General features: G+C 43.6%; 1 protein-coding gene across 4 annotated transcripts in view; it reads right to left on the minus strand.

The window, feature by feature from the left end:
* Nucleotides 1-5876: 5876 nt before the first annotated feature.
* SLC44A1 (solute carrier family 44 member 1) overlaps nt 5877-13768 on the minus strand; it is a 214451-nt gene continuing 206559 nt past the window's right edge. For all 4 annotated transcript variants that reach the window (XR_003432562.1, XM_027105319.1, XM_027105321.1 and 1 more), the window contains one exon: nt 5877-7907. Coding sequence is in view for 1 of the 4 variants with exons in the window: in XM_027105319.1 (XP_026961120.1) it covers nt 7893-7907 (15 nt within the window). In the remaining 3 variants the exon portion in view is untranslated. The remainder of the gene's footprint in view (nt 7908-13768) is intronic.

Here is a 13768-nt window from a genome sequence, read left to right on the forward strand (position 1 = left end):
CCTCAGCCTCAGACCTCACCGGCGCCGCCCGGCCGCGCCCCGTCCGCGCCCAGCCCCGCGCGCGCCGCAGTCGCGCCGCCGTTGCCAGGGTGAAAGGGCGGCCCGCGGAAGGGAGGGGGCGAGGAGCGCCTTGCGCACGCGCCCTGCTGCGAGAAGAGATAGGGAGGGGTGGAAGGGGGGTGCTGGTTATCCGGTGCAGCGACGGAGCGGCAGAGAGAGAGGAGTGCTCGCCCCTTGGTCCCGCCGGTCGTTTGAAGAAGCCTCGCCCTCCTTCCCCCATCCTTTTTCCTCCAGCGCGCGCGATTGCTGCTGGCTTTGGAATGGACCACTGGGCATCCAGCAGCCGGGTCCGTGGGGAGGGCAGGGGAAGGAAAGCTCCGGCCCTGGAGATAGATCAGCCCCTTCTCCATCCTGCAAGCATCTGAAGCACCTCCTTATGCTAGCCCTTGGAGAAGCAGCCAGGCTAAGACAGGCCCAGCGGTCCAGTGGGAAGGAAATGGCTGGGAGGGGGATGTAGTGGAAACATGGGGAAAGCCTGTAGGAACGTGACAGAAACTTGGGTAGACTGTGGAGTCTGGTAGACCTTTACCAGAGAGCCCCCTGGGAACCTTGCTCGCTATGACTTTGAGCAACTACTCTCCCAGAGCCTGTTTCATCTTTGGTAAAATAAATAATTCTGACTTTGCAGAGCATTATGAAGATTAAATAACGTATTGGGGGCTTCCCTGGTGGCGTAGTGGTTGAGGGTCCGCCTGCCGATGCAGAGGACACGGGTTCGCGCCCCGGTCCGGGAAGATCCCACGTGCCGCAGAGCGGCTGGGCCCGTGACCCATGACCGCTTGGTCCTGCGCGTCCGGAGCCTGTGCTCCGCAATGGGAGAGGCCGCAACAGTGAGAGGCCCGCGTACCGCAAAAAATAAAAAATTAAAGAAAAAAATAACGTTTTGGAAGTGCCCAGTACATAGTTAATGCTCAGTAATTATAGTTATTGGTGGGAAGCTAGAACCTGCTCAGTCTGGACTGAGGGGACAATAGAGACTAGAAAGCTTGGGAAGGTACGATTCAAAATGTTCTTCCCCAAGTGGACAGGCCTCATCTTCCATTTCGATGACTGCAGAGGTTCAGAAAAGTTCAACTGGGCAATCACTTATTGTGAATGAACAAAAGGGAAAAATATATTGAGTACCTATCAGGTACCAATTCCACAGACTGAGAATCAGCAGTGACAAGGCATTTTATATACATATATATATGTATATAAAATGCCTTATATGTATATAAAATGCCTCCTTACATTACATCTCTAATGTAAGGAGTTTAGACGTTTTACAGGGAAAAATTACATGGGATAAATGGAATCAGAGAATTGTGTGGGCTTCATGTTTGGTAGGAGAGTCAGGGAAGGCCTCTCTTGGGTCACTCCTGAGAGTGAGAGAATAACTATACAAACATCTGGAGAAAAGCATTCTAGACAGAAGAAACAGCAAATACAAAGGTCCTGAGAGGGCATGGTCTCTATGTTTAAGAAACAGCATTTATCCTACAAGGCTGTAATTATCTCTGTAGATGTGTCTCCCCGACTATACTTGTGGGTCGAAATTTCTTTTACCCATATCTGTATCGCCAGCACAGGGCCTGCCATCTAGTATGCATTCAATAAATCCTTTTTAAACTGGACAGACATGTACAAGAAAGGGGTTGAAGGGAACAAAAGGAAAAACTAGTTCAGGCCGGGTGGGTTGTTTTTGAAGGCCAGGGTCCAGGGCCTATGTGCACAATTTTCCTCCTGCATCTGAAAGTAGTGGCATGCAGTCTTGCAGAGAGATGCTCCTTTTCTTGGTATCAAGGGAAAGGAGCCTCCTCTCCAAGCTGCCCAGTTCCATGAGGAGAGATGAGAGCAGCCAGGCACTCAGCGACTAGCCTGCCGCTGCAGCCACGCAGGCCATTCTTCGCAGTGCACGCGCACTGCAGCTGAGTCAGTTTCCCTTGAGGGAGAAATGCAGCCTCGGGACTGGAGAACGTCAGAAGTCAAACCACCCTGCTGTGAGCTCCCCAGCCCTGCACCTGCCTGCCACTGCACGACCCAGTGAAGAAGAAACAGCATTTAGCACTGTCCCCAGTTCTCTTGCTGCAAGGACTTTACCTCACTACTGTCAGAGGGTAACTCCTGGGCACTCTGTGACTGATGGGCTTAACCCCCGAAGGAGGCAGAAAGAGGCTTTGGAGACAGTGAGTCAACAGCTGAAATGCGATCTCCAGATTCTGTCCCAGGCCACATCCCAGGAGCTCACTCCTGGCCCCTTGCCTCCCCGCTCCCCTAGTTCTTTCCCTGCAGCCCAGCCAAGAACCTGCAGCTTTTGACAAGAGTGCTACCCCATTTGACTTCTGCTCTCGCCAGATCTCTGTCTCCTCTGGCCAGTCTGGCTCCCTGCCCAGCTTCCCGGGCCTTCTGGTTTCCCTCATTCTCATCTGTAAACAGCTAGTGTCTTCTAGCTGTGACTTCTGTCTTCCCCGGCCCATACAGCAGGCACTCACCTAGCTGGGCACTAAGTCTGCTGCCTGACCCACTCCCACTGCTTCTGGCCTATGGGCAAGTCCTTTGCCTCTTCACAGCCAAGTCAGTTTAGAAATTTTCAAAAATAGCTTTTCTAATAAACCAAAGCCCTTGTTCTCAAATGTAATCCCCAGACCAGCTGAATCAGCAGCACCTGGTAACTTGTTAGTAGTACAAATTCTCAGGCTTCATCCCCAGACTTACTAAATCAGAATCTCCAGGGGGTGGGAGGGGGGTACAGTAATCAATGTTTTTCCAAGTCCTCCAGGTGATTCTGACGCACACTAAAGTTTGGTCGCCATTGAACTGAGAGAAAGCAAATTGTTTTAAAAAAAAAAAAAAAGGGAAAAGGGAACTACAGAAGCACAGAAACAGATGACTTTTCAACACAGGTTTCTGATTCTGAGATAGCATATCTGGTCATAGATATTTATTTGAATGAGGTTCCTCGGCCTTCAGGACTGCCTTTCTGACTAAATCCCAATTTAGGATAGCCTCAGGCTTGGCACTGCTGATTTAAAGAGTCTGGCAAAATTGTCTCTTCCAGAACCAGGTTTCCTGTTCTCTCTTGCCAGGCATCGCCTGCAGCCCTGAGTTCCCTCATAAGTTCTGGGATCCCCCATCTCTTGGGAGAGAAAATTTCTTCCCTTAAGTTTCTTGCCAACAGTCTTTCCCTTTGGTATAGTGCCATCGCCCTGGAGTCAGCCATCTGAATTTTTTTCTTTCTTTTTTTTTTTTTTGGTGGTACGCGGGCCTCTCACTGCCGTGGCCTCTCCCACTGCAGAGCACAGGCTCCGGACGCGCAGGCTCAGCGGCCATGGCTCACGGGCCCAGCCGCTCCACAGCATGCGGGATCCTCCCGGACCGGGTTACGAACCCGTGTCCGCTGCCTCGGGAGGCGGCCTCCCAACCACTGCGCCACCAGGGAAGCCCCAGCCATCTGAATTTTAATCCTGCCACTGCTACTTACCAGCTGTGTAGCCTTCAGTGAGTCATTTAACCTCAATAAGCCTCAATTTCCTTATCTGTAACATAGCGATCATAGTGGTAGTAATTCCCAGTTAGGGTTGTTGTGAGGATTAAAGGAGATTATGTATGCAAAATGCCTGATGTAGACACATTTAACAAATGGTAGCGGTTACTGTTATTACTGCCTTGTACATCATAACCTTCTGTGCCACCATGGCATGGCTTTCTGCTCCTTGATCTCTGAGGTCTTAGAAGTCCTATTCTCACCCCTAACCAGTTTTCACTGTCATACCTAGCTTTTCTGAAACATAATCACTGGCCAGATGCAGCTCTTTGTTGAAGCCAAATCTTCACCCATTGCTCCCTGTTAATATCTGGCCTGAGTCTTGGCATACACTACATAGCCTCGGAAAACCCTGAGCTTCTCTAAGCCTCAGTTTCTTCAGCTGTGAAATGGGCATCATAACAGTACCACCTGTAAGGGTGGTTGAGTGGATTAAATGAGAGAATTCATATTAAGTGTTAAGCACAGTGTCTGGCATGTAATAAGCATTCAAAAAATATTATCTATTATCATCTCTTCCTAACCACAGAAATCTAACTCATTCTTTTTTTTCCTGCCCCCTTCTGACCAAAAATAAATTCACCCCAAATCCCTGGAACCCCTTGGAACTTGGAGTACTAATTTCTGATCCTATAAGTTCTCATAGGAGGGAAGGGATGGTTCTGGTCTGACGTGAGCTTGTGCTCTAACTCCATACTTGGAGAGCTCTAAGCAAAGCGGGAAGCAGTCAGTGGACACAAATCTGACAAAGGGCCTGGAAACCATGTGAGAAGAGACACAATTAAAGCACCTGTGAGTATTTAGCCTGGAGAGGAAAAACTCAGGGAGGACACAGTCATTTAGGCTTCAAATCTCTCTAGGGCTGTTGTGTGGAGGAGGAATCTGGCTTGTCCTCTAGCCTCCCCCAGATAAGAGTTAGACCTGATTTGGTGGAAGCTACAGGAAGATAGATTTCCACTCAACAAAAAGTCCAATTTTCTAAGAGAACCGTACCGAGCTGGGATGGATTTTTGTTTGGTTGGAAGGTCCCCATCAGTGGAGGTATCCAAACAGAGGGCTGGGCATTTCCTTGTCAGAGCTGTTTTAAGGGGATCAGGCACTGGAAAATAACTGGCAGAGATAACCTTTAACATCTTTCCAAACCCTGAGGTTCTCGCATTCTTCAAACTAGAGGCCAGTTACTATGCATTCCCTTTCTGACTCAGCTTTGCAATTGTACTCACCTTTGGAATGCACTCTGAATCTCTTCTCCCCACCCTCACTCTCATAAGATCCATCACAAGAGGTCCCACTTTTCCTGGGAGAGAGCATGAGAGGGGCAGTTAACTAAACTGTAGCCATTATGATATTACTATGTCACAGTCCCTTCTCCATGAATGATGGCCTGCTTTTATGCTAGGTCCCTGGGACACTGAGATAAGTGAGGTCTGGAAGACACAGGTGTTTCCATCACATCCTACCTTGGCTCTGGAAATGCCCCTGGATTCATCATGTTCAGAGAATGACCAAGGACACAGCAAATTCATCTGCCTCTTGAGCTCCTCTGTGTGAAAGGATGCTGGCCCCCAGCCAGGTCTCTCCAACACAGAGGAACAGGCTCACTGTTCCTAGTAAGAACATTGCTCAGCAGCCCCTCTGAGGCCCTCTGCATATACTCTGAAGATGGTATGGGCCCGATTGAGGCTGCGTGGTTGAGACTAGGGAGAGGAAGGGCCGTTGTGAGTTCTATTTCACTGGCTAAGCTCCAGGACTCTGACACCAGACTGTCTGAATTCAAATGCCAAGTCTCCCACTTATCAGTGGTGTGGCCTTGGGTGATTTCTTAACCTCTCTGTACCTCAATATTCTCATTTGTACAATGAGAGTATTAACAGGACCCACTTGAAAGGGTTGTCGGGAAGATAAATGACAATGTATATACAGTGCTTACGATAATGCCTGACATATGGAAAGTACATAGTATGTGTCCGCTATCTATTGTTCTTTTCTAAAATAAACCATTCTTGAGTACAGCACCAGGAAATAATGGTTTCTGAGCCCTTTGATACTGCAGTGCCATTGCAGTCAAGTTCAGATGGTACCATGTCAGCACCTTCTAGGGAAGTCTCTTGAAATCCGTCATTCTAAAGGTCAATCTGAACTCTCTCCTAGCAATCGGAGATTGAAGGGGGAAGGTGACAGGACTTAAGCAGACGGGAAAGGACAACAGGATCCTTCCCAAGCCAAGAAAACAGTCTGAGCAAAGGTGAAAAAGAAGGAGAAGAATAACTAGAGGCAATAGAGATAGGAGTTGAAACAAATGAAAACAGCAACCTTTAATGTCCAAATACCCGGGCAGTATTAGGAAAATTCTGGAACATATAGGAGATGAAATATTCTCAGCCATGAAAAATTATCTTTATGAAAAATACACAGCAACGTGGGAGAGAGCTTATGATAATACAATTTAAAAACAAAACAAAAACCTTAGCTGGAATAGTTTTTTTCTAAACACAATTGGAGAGTGACTTCTGGTAACTGAAACATTTATAAACTTCTCTTTTGTTTATAACTTTTTGTTTTTGTTGCGCTGCTGGGCATATGGGATCCTAGTTCCCCCACCAGGGATCGAACCTGGGTCCCCTGCAGTGGAAACACGGAGTCTTAACTACTGGACCGCCAGGGAAGTCCCTGTTTATATAACTTTTAGCTTAGGTGAAGAATCAATACATCATATATAAGAAAGCTCAGCCTGGTTTCCTATTATCGCCTACAACTATTATATGTTTACTTTTCTGCTTACATAAAAGTGAATCAAAGACAAGTACATTGGCTTTGAAATATAAACCCAAACTTGGCGTGACTTCCTCGTGATTAAAAAAAAGAATAAGACGGGTGGAGAGAGAGATTCATAGGGGTCAGATTGTTTTGGTCTCTATATTCCCAGCTGGGGTGTTCGAATTTGAGCATTTTGTAAGTGGGAAGCCACTTACAAGTTTATGAGCAGTTATTTTAGGAGACTTGATTTGGCAGGGGAAATCGGAAGGACATGAGTGGGATGCATCTGGGGGGAGGAGCTGAGTGGGGACCCAGAGGCCCAGACTTCCCCCTTCTCCTCCCTGTCCCTTAACCTCCGCTGGTTGGATCCCTACAGCCCCACCCCCGTGCCCCACTCCACCACCACCAGTGACGGCCTTAGCAGTACGAATCTTTAAGTCGTTTTCTCAGTCAAATGAAAAAAATAATTAATTGGCCTTAATAAAAACTATTGGTTCTCTTCCTAAGTCATCCAAAACAGGTGTCAGCAAACTTTTTCTAGAAAGGCCCAGAGAGTCAATATTTTAGGCTTTGAGAGCCATATGGCCTCTGTCACAGCTATGCAACTCTGCCATTGTGGAGAGGAAGCAGCCTTAGGCAGTACATAAAGGACTGGGTGTGGCTGTGCTCCCGTAAAACTTAACTTACAGAAAGAGGTTGGGGGCTGATTTGACTCATAGGCCACAGTTTATCAACTTCTGATCTAAAAAAGCATTGTGTTATTTTTCTTAGAGACTAATTCTGTGATTTTTCAGTGCCTCTAAAGCTCCCTGACCCTCCCTTTCAGACACTTCCCATCACATACACTGCCATCCCCACCTCTATTTATGAGAGGAGTGCCAGTGATGATATGGTGGGCTAGTGATCTCTGGAGCAGTGATGGGCAAAGCGGCGTGTTAAAGTGGAGGGGCTTTGGACTTCATCTCAATTTGAGCCCTGACTCTGCCAACTGTGTGACCTTATACACAGCGCACAACCTCTCTGAGCCTCCATTTGCTCATGGGCAAAATGGAGATAATAGGTTCAACCTCACAGGGTTTTTGTGAGGATTAAATGTTTGTAAAGCACCCAGCCTAACAACTGGCATGGAACTGGCATTCAGTAAATAGTTACTAACCCACACGGGCTCTATAAATAGCTGTCAAACAGGACAGACCCAGCCTGCACGAAGAGAATTCCATTGTGGATCCAGCCTTCAGGTCAGTACTGGCACTGGAGTGAGAGGCAGTGGGATCATTAAACACACGCAAGGTTAGATAAGAAGGCAACATAAATTTGAAGAGGCTGCTGCCAGACACATTTGTATCAAATGCTTCTGATGAATCATTTATTAGGCAGCCCCACTGTACCACATCCTCTTGGTGGGCTGGTGGTTGGGGACATGGTCCCAGGCTTCCATTGAAGTAATAAGATCCTGCTCTTCATCCACAGACTCTCAACAGCTGGTGAGCGGGAGAACCTCGTGTAAACAGCCTCCTCTGAGTTCATTCTCCCGGGCTCATGGGACCAGTCACCTTCCCCTCAACTGAAAAATAAACACAACAAGAAAATGAATGCATCTCTCCTAGGGGAACACGACACAATGAGAAGCAATCAATAACAAGAAATAGTGTGGGATCATCTTTAGAGAAGACACTGTGACATGTAAGAAGGCTAAACACACACACGGGTTAACAGACAAGAAAGATCTGAGAACCTGGGTTCATCCTGATTTTGCCTCCTTATCAGTTGTTCATTTCTGGGCAAGTTATTCAACTTCTATGCCTACATTTCCCCATTGTAAAATGAAGATAATCATGGTAAGTTCCTTTAAGGTTTTTGTGAGGATTAAATGCATTACTAAGTAGACAGTGCTTAGAACAGTGCCTGACACTTTGTAATGAATACTAGGTTAGTGTTTGCCATTATTTGGTATCAGTATTACTCATTCACAAAGATGTTTTCAGAATAGCTGAACAACTGAGTCAAACACATAATGAATCAAATTCAAAACTAATCTGAAAAATCTGATTCTGTGGTACAGTCAAAGACCCAAACCCAAAATTCAAATAAAACTTTGGATTTTTCACTCCCATGACTGAGCGGTGGGAGAGGTCAGACCAGGATGACGGGTGTTCCCGTAGTTCAGTTCAGTTCAAGGAACAGAATATCCTAATTCTTAGGAAATATACAATGAAGTAGTTAGGAGTAAAGGGCCATGCAAATTGTTCTCAAGTAGTTAAAAAATATTAGATGTGCGTACATATATATATGTATATATATAGAGAGAGAGACAGAGAGAGAGAGAGGGAGAAATGTTTAACAATAGGTGTAACAAGAGTCTATGGTGTTCAGTGTATCATTCTTTTTTTTTTTTTTTTTTGCAGTACGCGGGCCTCTCATTGTTGTGGCCTCTCGCATTGCGGAGCACAGGCTCCGGACGTGCAGGCTCAGCAGCCATGGCTCACGGGCCCAGCCGCTCCGGGGCATGTGGGATCTTCCCGGACCGGGGCACGAACCCGTGTCCCCTGCATCGGCAGGCGGACTCTCAACCACTGCACCACCAGGGAAGCCCCAGTGTACCATTCTTATTCTTGCAGCTTTTCTGTAAGTTTGAAATCATTTCCAGATAAGTTTTAAAAAAAAACCATTAGGATGGGTTAAAAATAAAAAGAAGCATTGACTCAAGTGTGACTATCAAACAAGCACTGGGCCGCTATAGGACAAGCAGAGGTGACAAGGTACAGTCTTGACAAGACACCAGGAGAGCCTGGACCTGGAACAAGGAAAGTGGTTCTATGACTCAAATATCTAATGGAAACAGGCAAACTAAGATCGTCTGATACAGCTGTCTCCACAGTAGGCTCTGCTTGTCCCCAGGTGCCTAAAACAGGTTGTATGTGGCACTAAGAATAACATTGCTTGAAACCTTTGCCATAAGCTCCATTTTAGGGCTTTAGTCTTAAGATTTTTGTTTACCATTCCAGTTGTCGCCTCTTTGCTGATCCCCCTGCCTCAACTTCTCCTCAAATTCAACCCATTTTGCAAACTGCTCATAGAATAAATCCCTCAAATGTCACTCTCACTACATCACCTCCTCACTCAGGAAATTACAATGGCTTCCTATTTTCCACAACCCAAATCTAAACTTTGCTGTCTTATCAGTTCCATATTTTCTGATTTTTATGTATCTTGGTTTGCAGTTTCAACTTTTTTCCCTGTCGCTGAAAATAACTGAACCTGGGATTCAACTGATACCCGACAGTGGTTGAGGCTTAGCTGCAGTCATGTGGCCTGAGCACTAGGCTTATGCCAAAATTGTGATTTGTCTGAGATTGAGATAATAGTTCTTTCCTCCTACATATTTTTTAATTTAAATAAACTTAAATTTTAGAATAGATTTAGGTTTACAGAGAAGTTGCAAAGATAAAGAGTTTCCATATTCTCCACACCCAGTTTCCCCTATTTTTAACATCTTACATCACTATGGTACATTTATCACAATTAATGAAGCCACACTGGTACATAGTTACTAACTAAACTCCATACTTTATTTTTATGTCATTAATTTCCCCTAATGTCCTTTTCTATTCCATGATTCCATCCAGGAGACCACATTACAGTCAGCTTTCCTCCTATTTTTAAATTTTAGAATATTATTTTAAAAGCCAAATGTAAACAAAGTGTATAGTCTAACTGAATAAGATTTTATATGACACTTTGATGCAATATCTTTCCTACTACCCTTGAACATGAAAAAACTCACAGCATCTAACTCATCTCCAGGCGTGATTAGAACGTTTATCCTGAGTTTTCTCTTTGTGTCAGATCCCTTGGGAACCCAGAACAGTCTTCTCAGATTTCATGTCCAAGACTACATCAAATTAGCTAGTCCAAGAAAGCTTTGCTTCCTATACAATATAAAGGAATTCTCTACACAGTAACTCACATGGAGATTCCTGAAATCTCTTGTTTGACACAAACACATGGTGGTAAAATGGGCTTTCACTACCACCTGTGGAAAGTACCTCAGAAACATCACCACTGTATTATTCCCGCATGGGCCAGGAATACTAGTGTCCCGTATGGAAAACTATAGTATCAACTGCCCTTAAACAGGCAGAGACTTTTCTCTCATCAGTTATAGGGAGTCTACCTACCCCACTCACAGAGCTCATTAGCTCATGGAGCTAATTAACAGACAATGTTTAATGGCTCTTTCTAGACACCGATTTGATCTGCATTCTTTCCAACACCCTCATCTTTCTCTGCATAGCTGGAGTAGAAAGAAAACTTTCATGATAACATTTAACCAAGTGGCCATGTTTTTCCCATCAGGAGTGGGTAATTTCCCACTCTCTCTCTTAAGGAAGAGAGATAATACCACTTCCTAGAAAAATTTCTTAGATGGAACCTGAATTTAAGTACAATATCCTTTAGCATCCTGCTAAGGGCTAATAGCTATAAAGATTTCAGATAACAAAAATATTTGAAAAGTAACAACAATGCTTTCCAAATGAAATACTTGGCATAGAATTTTAAATAGGCAACATAGGATTTTTATCACTTTTATTAAAAAATTTTTGATGTTTCCCTTGTCTGTTAAAAAACCCAATATAAAATTAAAGGGAATTTTGAAAAAAGAAAAATTAATTTGTAATTCTGCCATCCTCACATACCTGTTTTCAGGTTTATTACTTCCCTTTTGTCTTCATCCACAGCATGTGTTCCTTTCACCTTGCATTATTTTATACACATTTCCTGTGTTTCTGGTATTCATGTAATTTTTCAATGGTTACATAACATTTCATTAAGTAGATGTATAATTATTATTTAAACATTTCCCTAATGTGCTCTATGAGGGCAAAGACTTCTGTTTTCGTCACCTCTGTACCCTCAGTGTTTAAAACAATGCTGGCAAAAAGTAGACACTCAGTACATATTTGTTGAATAAAAAATAAATTCAAATGGTTTCAAATTTTTACTCATATATTATTATTATTTTTCAAATTTCATCATGCCTTCTTTTGACTTGTTAATTTTTCTCACTCTACCTCCATGAAATAAAAACAGTTTATTATGATGATTTTCTCTTTTGTATGTAGACAACATTGAGTGATCAGTTTTCTTTGATGATGATTGGTATGATTCCATGTAAATCCCTTGTGTATTTGAAATGTTTTTATTCTACCCTCACATTTATTTCATAGTTTGTATAGATTATAGAGTTCTACAGTGGAAATCATTTTCCCTCTGAATTTTGAAATTGTCTTTTCATTTTCTATTAGCTCTCAGTGCTCTCTTGAGAAAGCCAATGTTGTTCTGATTCTTGATCCTTTTTCTATATATAATGTTTCTCCCCTTCCCTTCTCTCTTTCTCTCCCTCTCTCCCGCCCTCTGTTCCTCCCCTAACCTCTTTCCCCTGAATCTTCCTCTTTTAAATAACCAAACTTTTTAATGAATACAGTCTTCTCTATCATGTACCTTAATTTAGTAATTTTTTAAAAAGTGTTCTTGCATCTTACAGTCTGTTTCCTCCAAGTCATTTTGTTGTTGTTATTTTCTCTTTGTTTTGGTCTCTGTCTTTCATGGTAGAGACTTGCCTCAGGGGTCTGGTAATTCTTATTTAAGAATGGGGCACTAACTATATTCAATATCTTGTAATAATCTATAATGGAAAAGAATCTGAAAAAGAATATACTATATATATATAACTGAATCACCTTGCTGTACACCAGAAACTAACACAACATTGTAAATCAACTATACTTCAATTAAAAAAAAAAAGAATGGGGCAGTAAAAACTAATCGGAAGCTTTTCATTTGTGGGTAGATTTTGGAATTCAAGAGCTCTACCACAGGGTCATCTCGCTGGGCCATTTAGTTGGAGAACTCTGGGTGTCAACATCTTTAGGTATTTTCCCTTGGCCTAGTCAGATTCCCCAGAGAATAATCTTCCAATCTCATGCTTGGTGGGTGAAGGTCTGGTTGCTAGATTTCTGGGAGCTCAGAGGGGGAAGGAGGCCTCAGGTCCTCTACTTTCAGTATGTAGACTTCCACTTAACCCCCTAATTTTACTATGGTTCCCTGCTTCTGATGCCACCCTACGTCCTGTTTTACCCTCTTCAGAGATTCCCTCCTAGTTGTCTGCTGGGGATGAAAAGAGGTCTGACTTCACAGAATAGAGGATGGTGTCTGGAAAAATTAATTTTTTTAGCATACCTTTAAAAATTTAATTATAACTTAAATATAGTAAAGTGCACAAATCTTACATGACTAATGAATTTTTACACATGTATGTATCCATGTAACACCATCTAGATTGACATATAGACTATTTCCAGCACCCAAGAAGACTCCCTCATGACCCCTTCCAGTCAAAACACTCCCTAAAGTAACCACTATTCTGATATCTTTTACCATAGATTAGTTTTGCCTGTTCTTAATCTTGATTTAACCATTAAATCACACTGTGTGTATTCTTTTGTGTCTAGCTTTCTGCTCAACATTATATCTGTGAGATTTATTCATATTGTTTCAAGTTAGCTGTAGTTCATTATTTTTCGTTTCTGTGTAGTTTGCCATCATATGAATATACCACAATCTATTAATCCATTCAACTGTTGTGGAAATTTGAGGTGTTTCCAGTTTGAGGCTCTTAGAAATAATCCGTCCATGAACATCATTGAACTCATCTTTTGGTGCACATGTGCATGCATTTCTGTCGGGTACATAACCAGGAGTGGACTTGCCATATCTTAGGACATATATTTATTTTTAGCTTTTTTTTTTTTTTTTTTTTTTTGCGGTACACGGGCCTCTCACTGTTGTGGCCTCTCCCGTTGCGGAGCACAGGCTCCGGATGCGCAGGCTCAGCGGCCACAGCTCACGGGCCCAGCCGCTCCGCGGCATGTGGGATCTTCCCGGACCAGGGCACGAACCCGTGTCCCCTGCATCGGCAGGTGGACTCCCAACCACTGCGCCACCAGGGAAGCCCTATTTTTAGCTTTAATCCTACAGCCACACAAGTTTCCAGTGTGCTTGTACTGATTTATTTTCCCACAAGCAGTGTACGGGAGTTCCAATTGCTCCACAACCGAGTCAATACCTTGAATTTTAGCCATTCTGGTGGGTGGGTAGTCGTATCCCATTGTGGTTTTAACCTGCATGTCCCCAATAACTAAAGATGTTAAGTATCATTTTATATGCTCGTTGGACATTGGACTATCCTCTTTTGTGATGTGCCTATTCAAGTCTTTTACCCATTTGGGTTACCTGTCTTTATCTTACTGATTTGCAGAAGTTCTTTATACATTTTAGGTGAGTCCATTTTTAAGTGCGTTTTGCAAATATTTTTCCAGTCTGTGGTTTACCTTTTCTCTTTTAATGCTGTCTTTTGACAAACAG

This window comes from Aethalodelphis obliquidens, unplaced genomic scaffold, assembly GCF_003676395.1.
Source record: "Aethalodelphis obliquidens isolate GAN/ISIS:26980383/991018 unplaced genomic scaffold, ASM367639v1 scaffold7, whole genome shotgun sequence".
Classification (NCBI taxonomy): domain Eukaryota; kingdom Metazoa; phylum Chordata; class Mammalia; order Artiodactyla; family Delphinidae; genus Aethalodelphis; species Aethalodelphis obliquidens.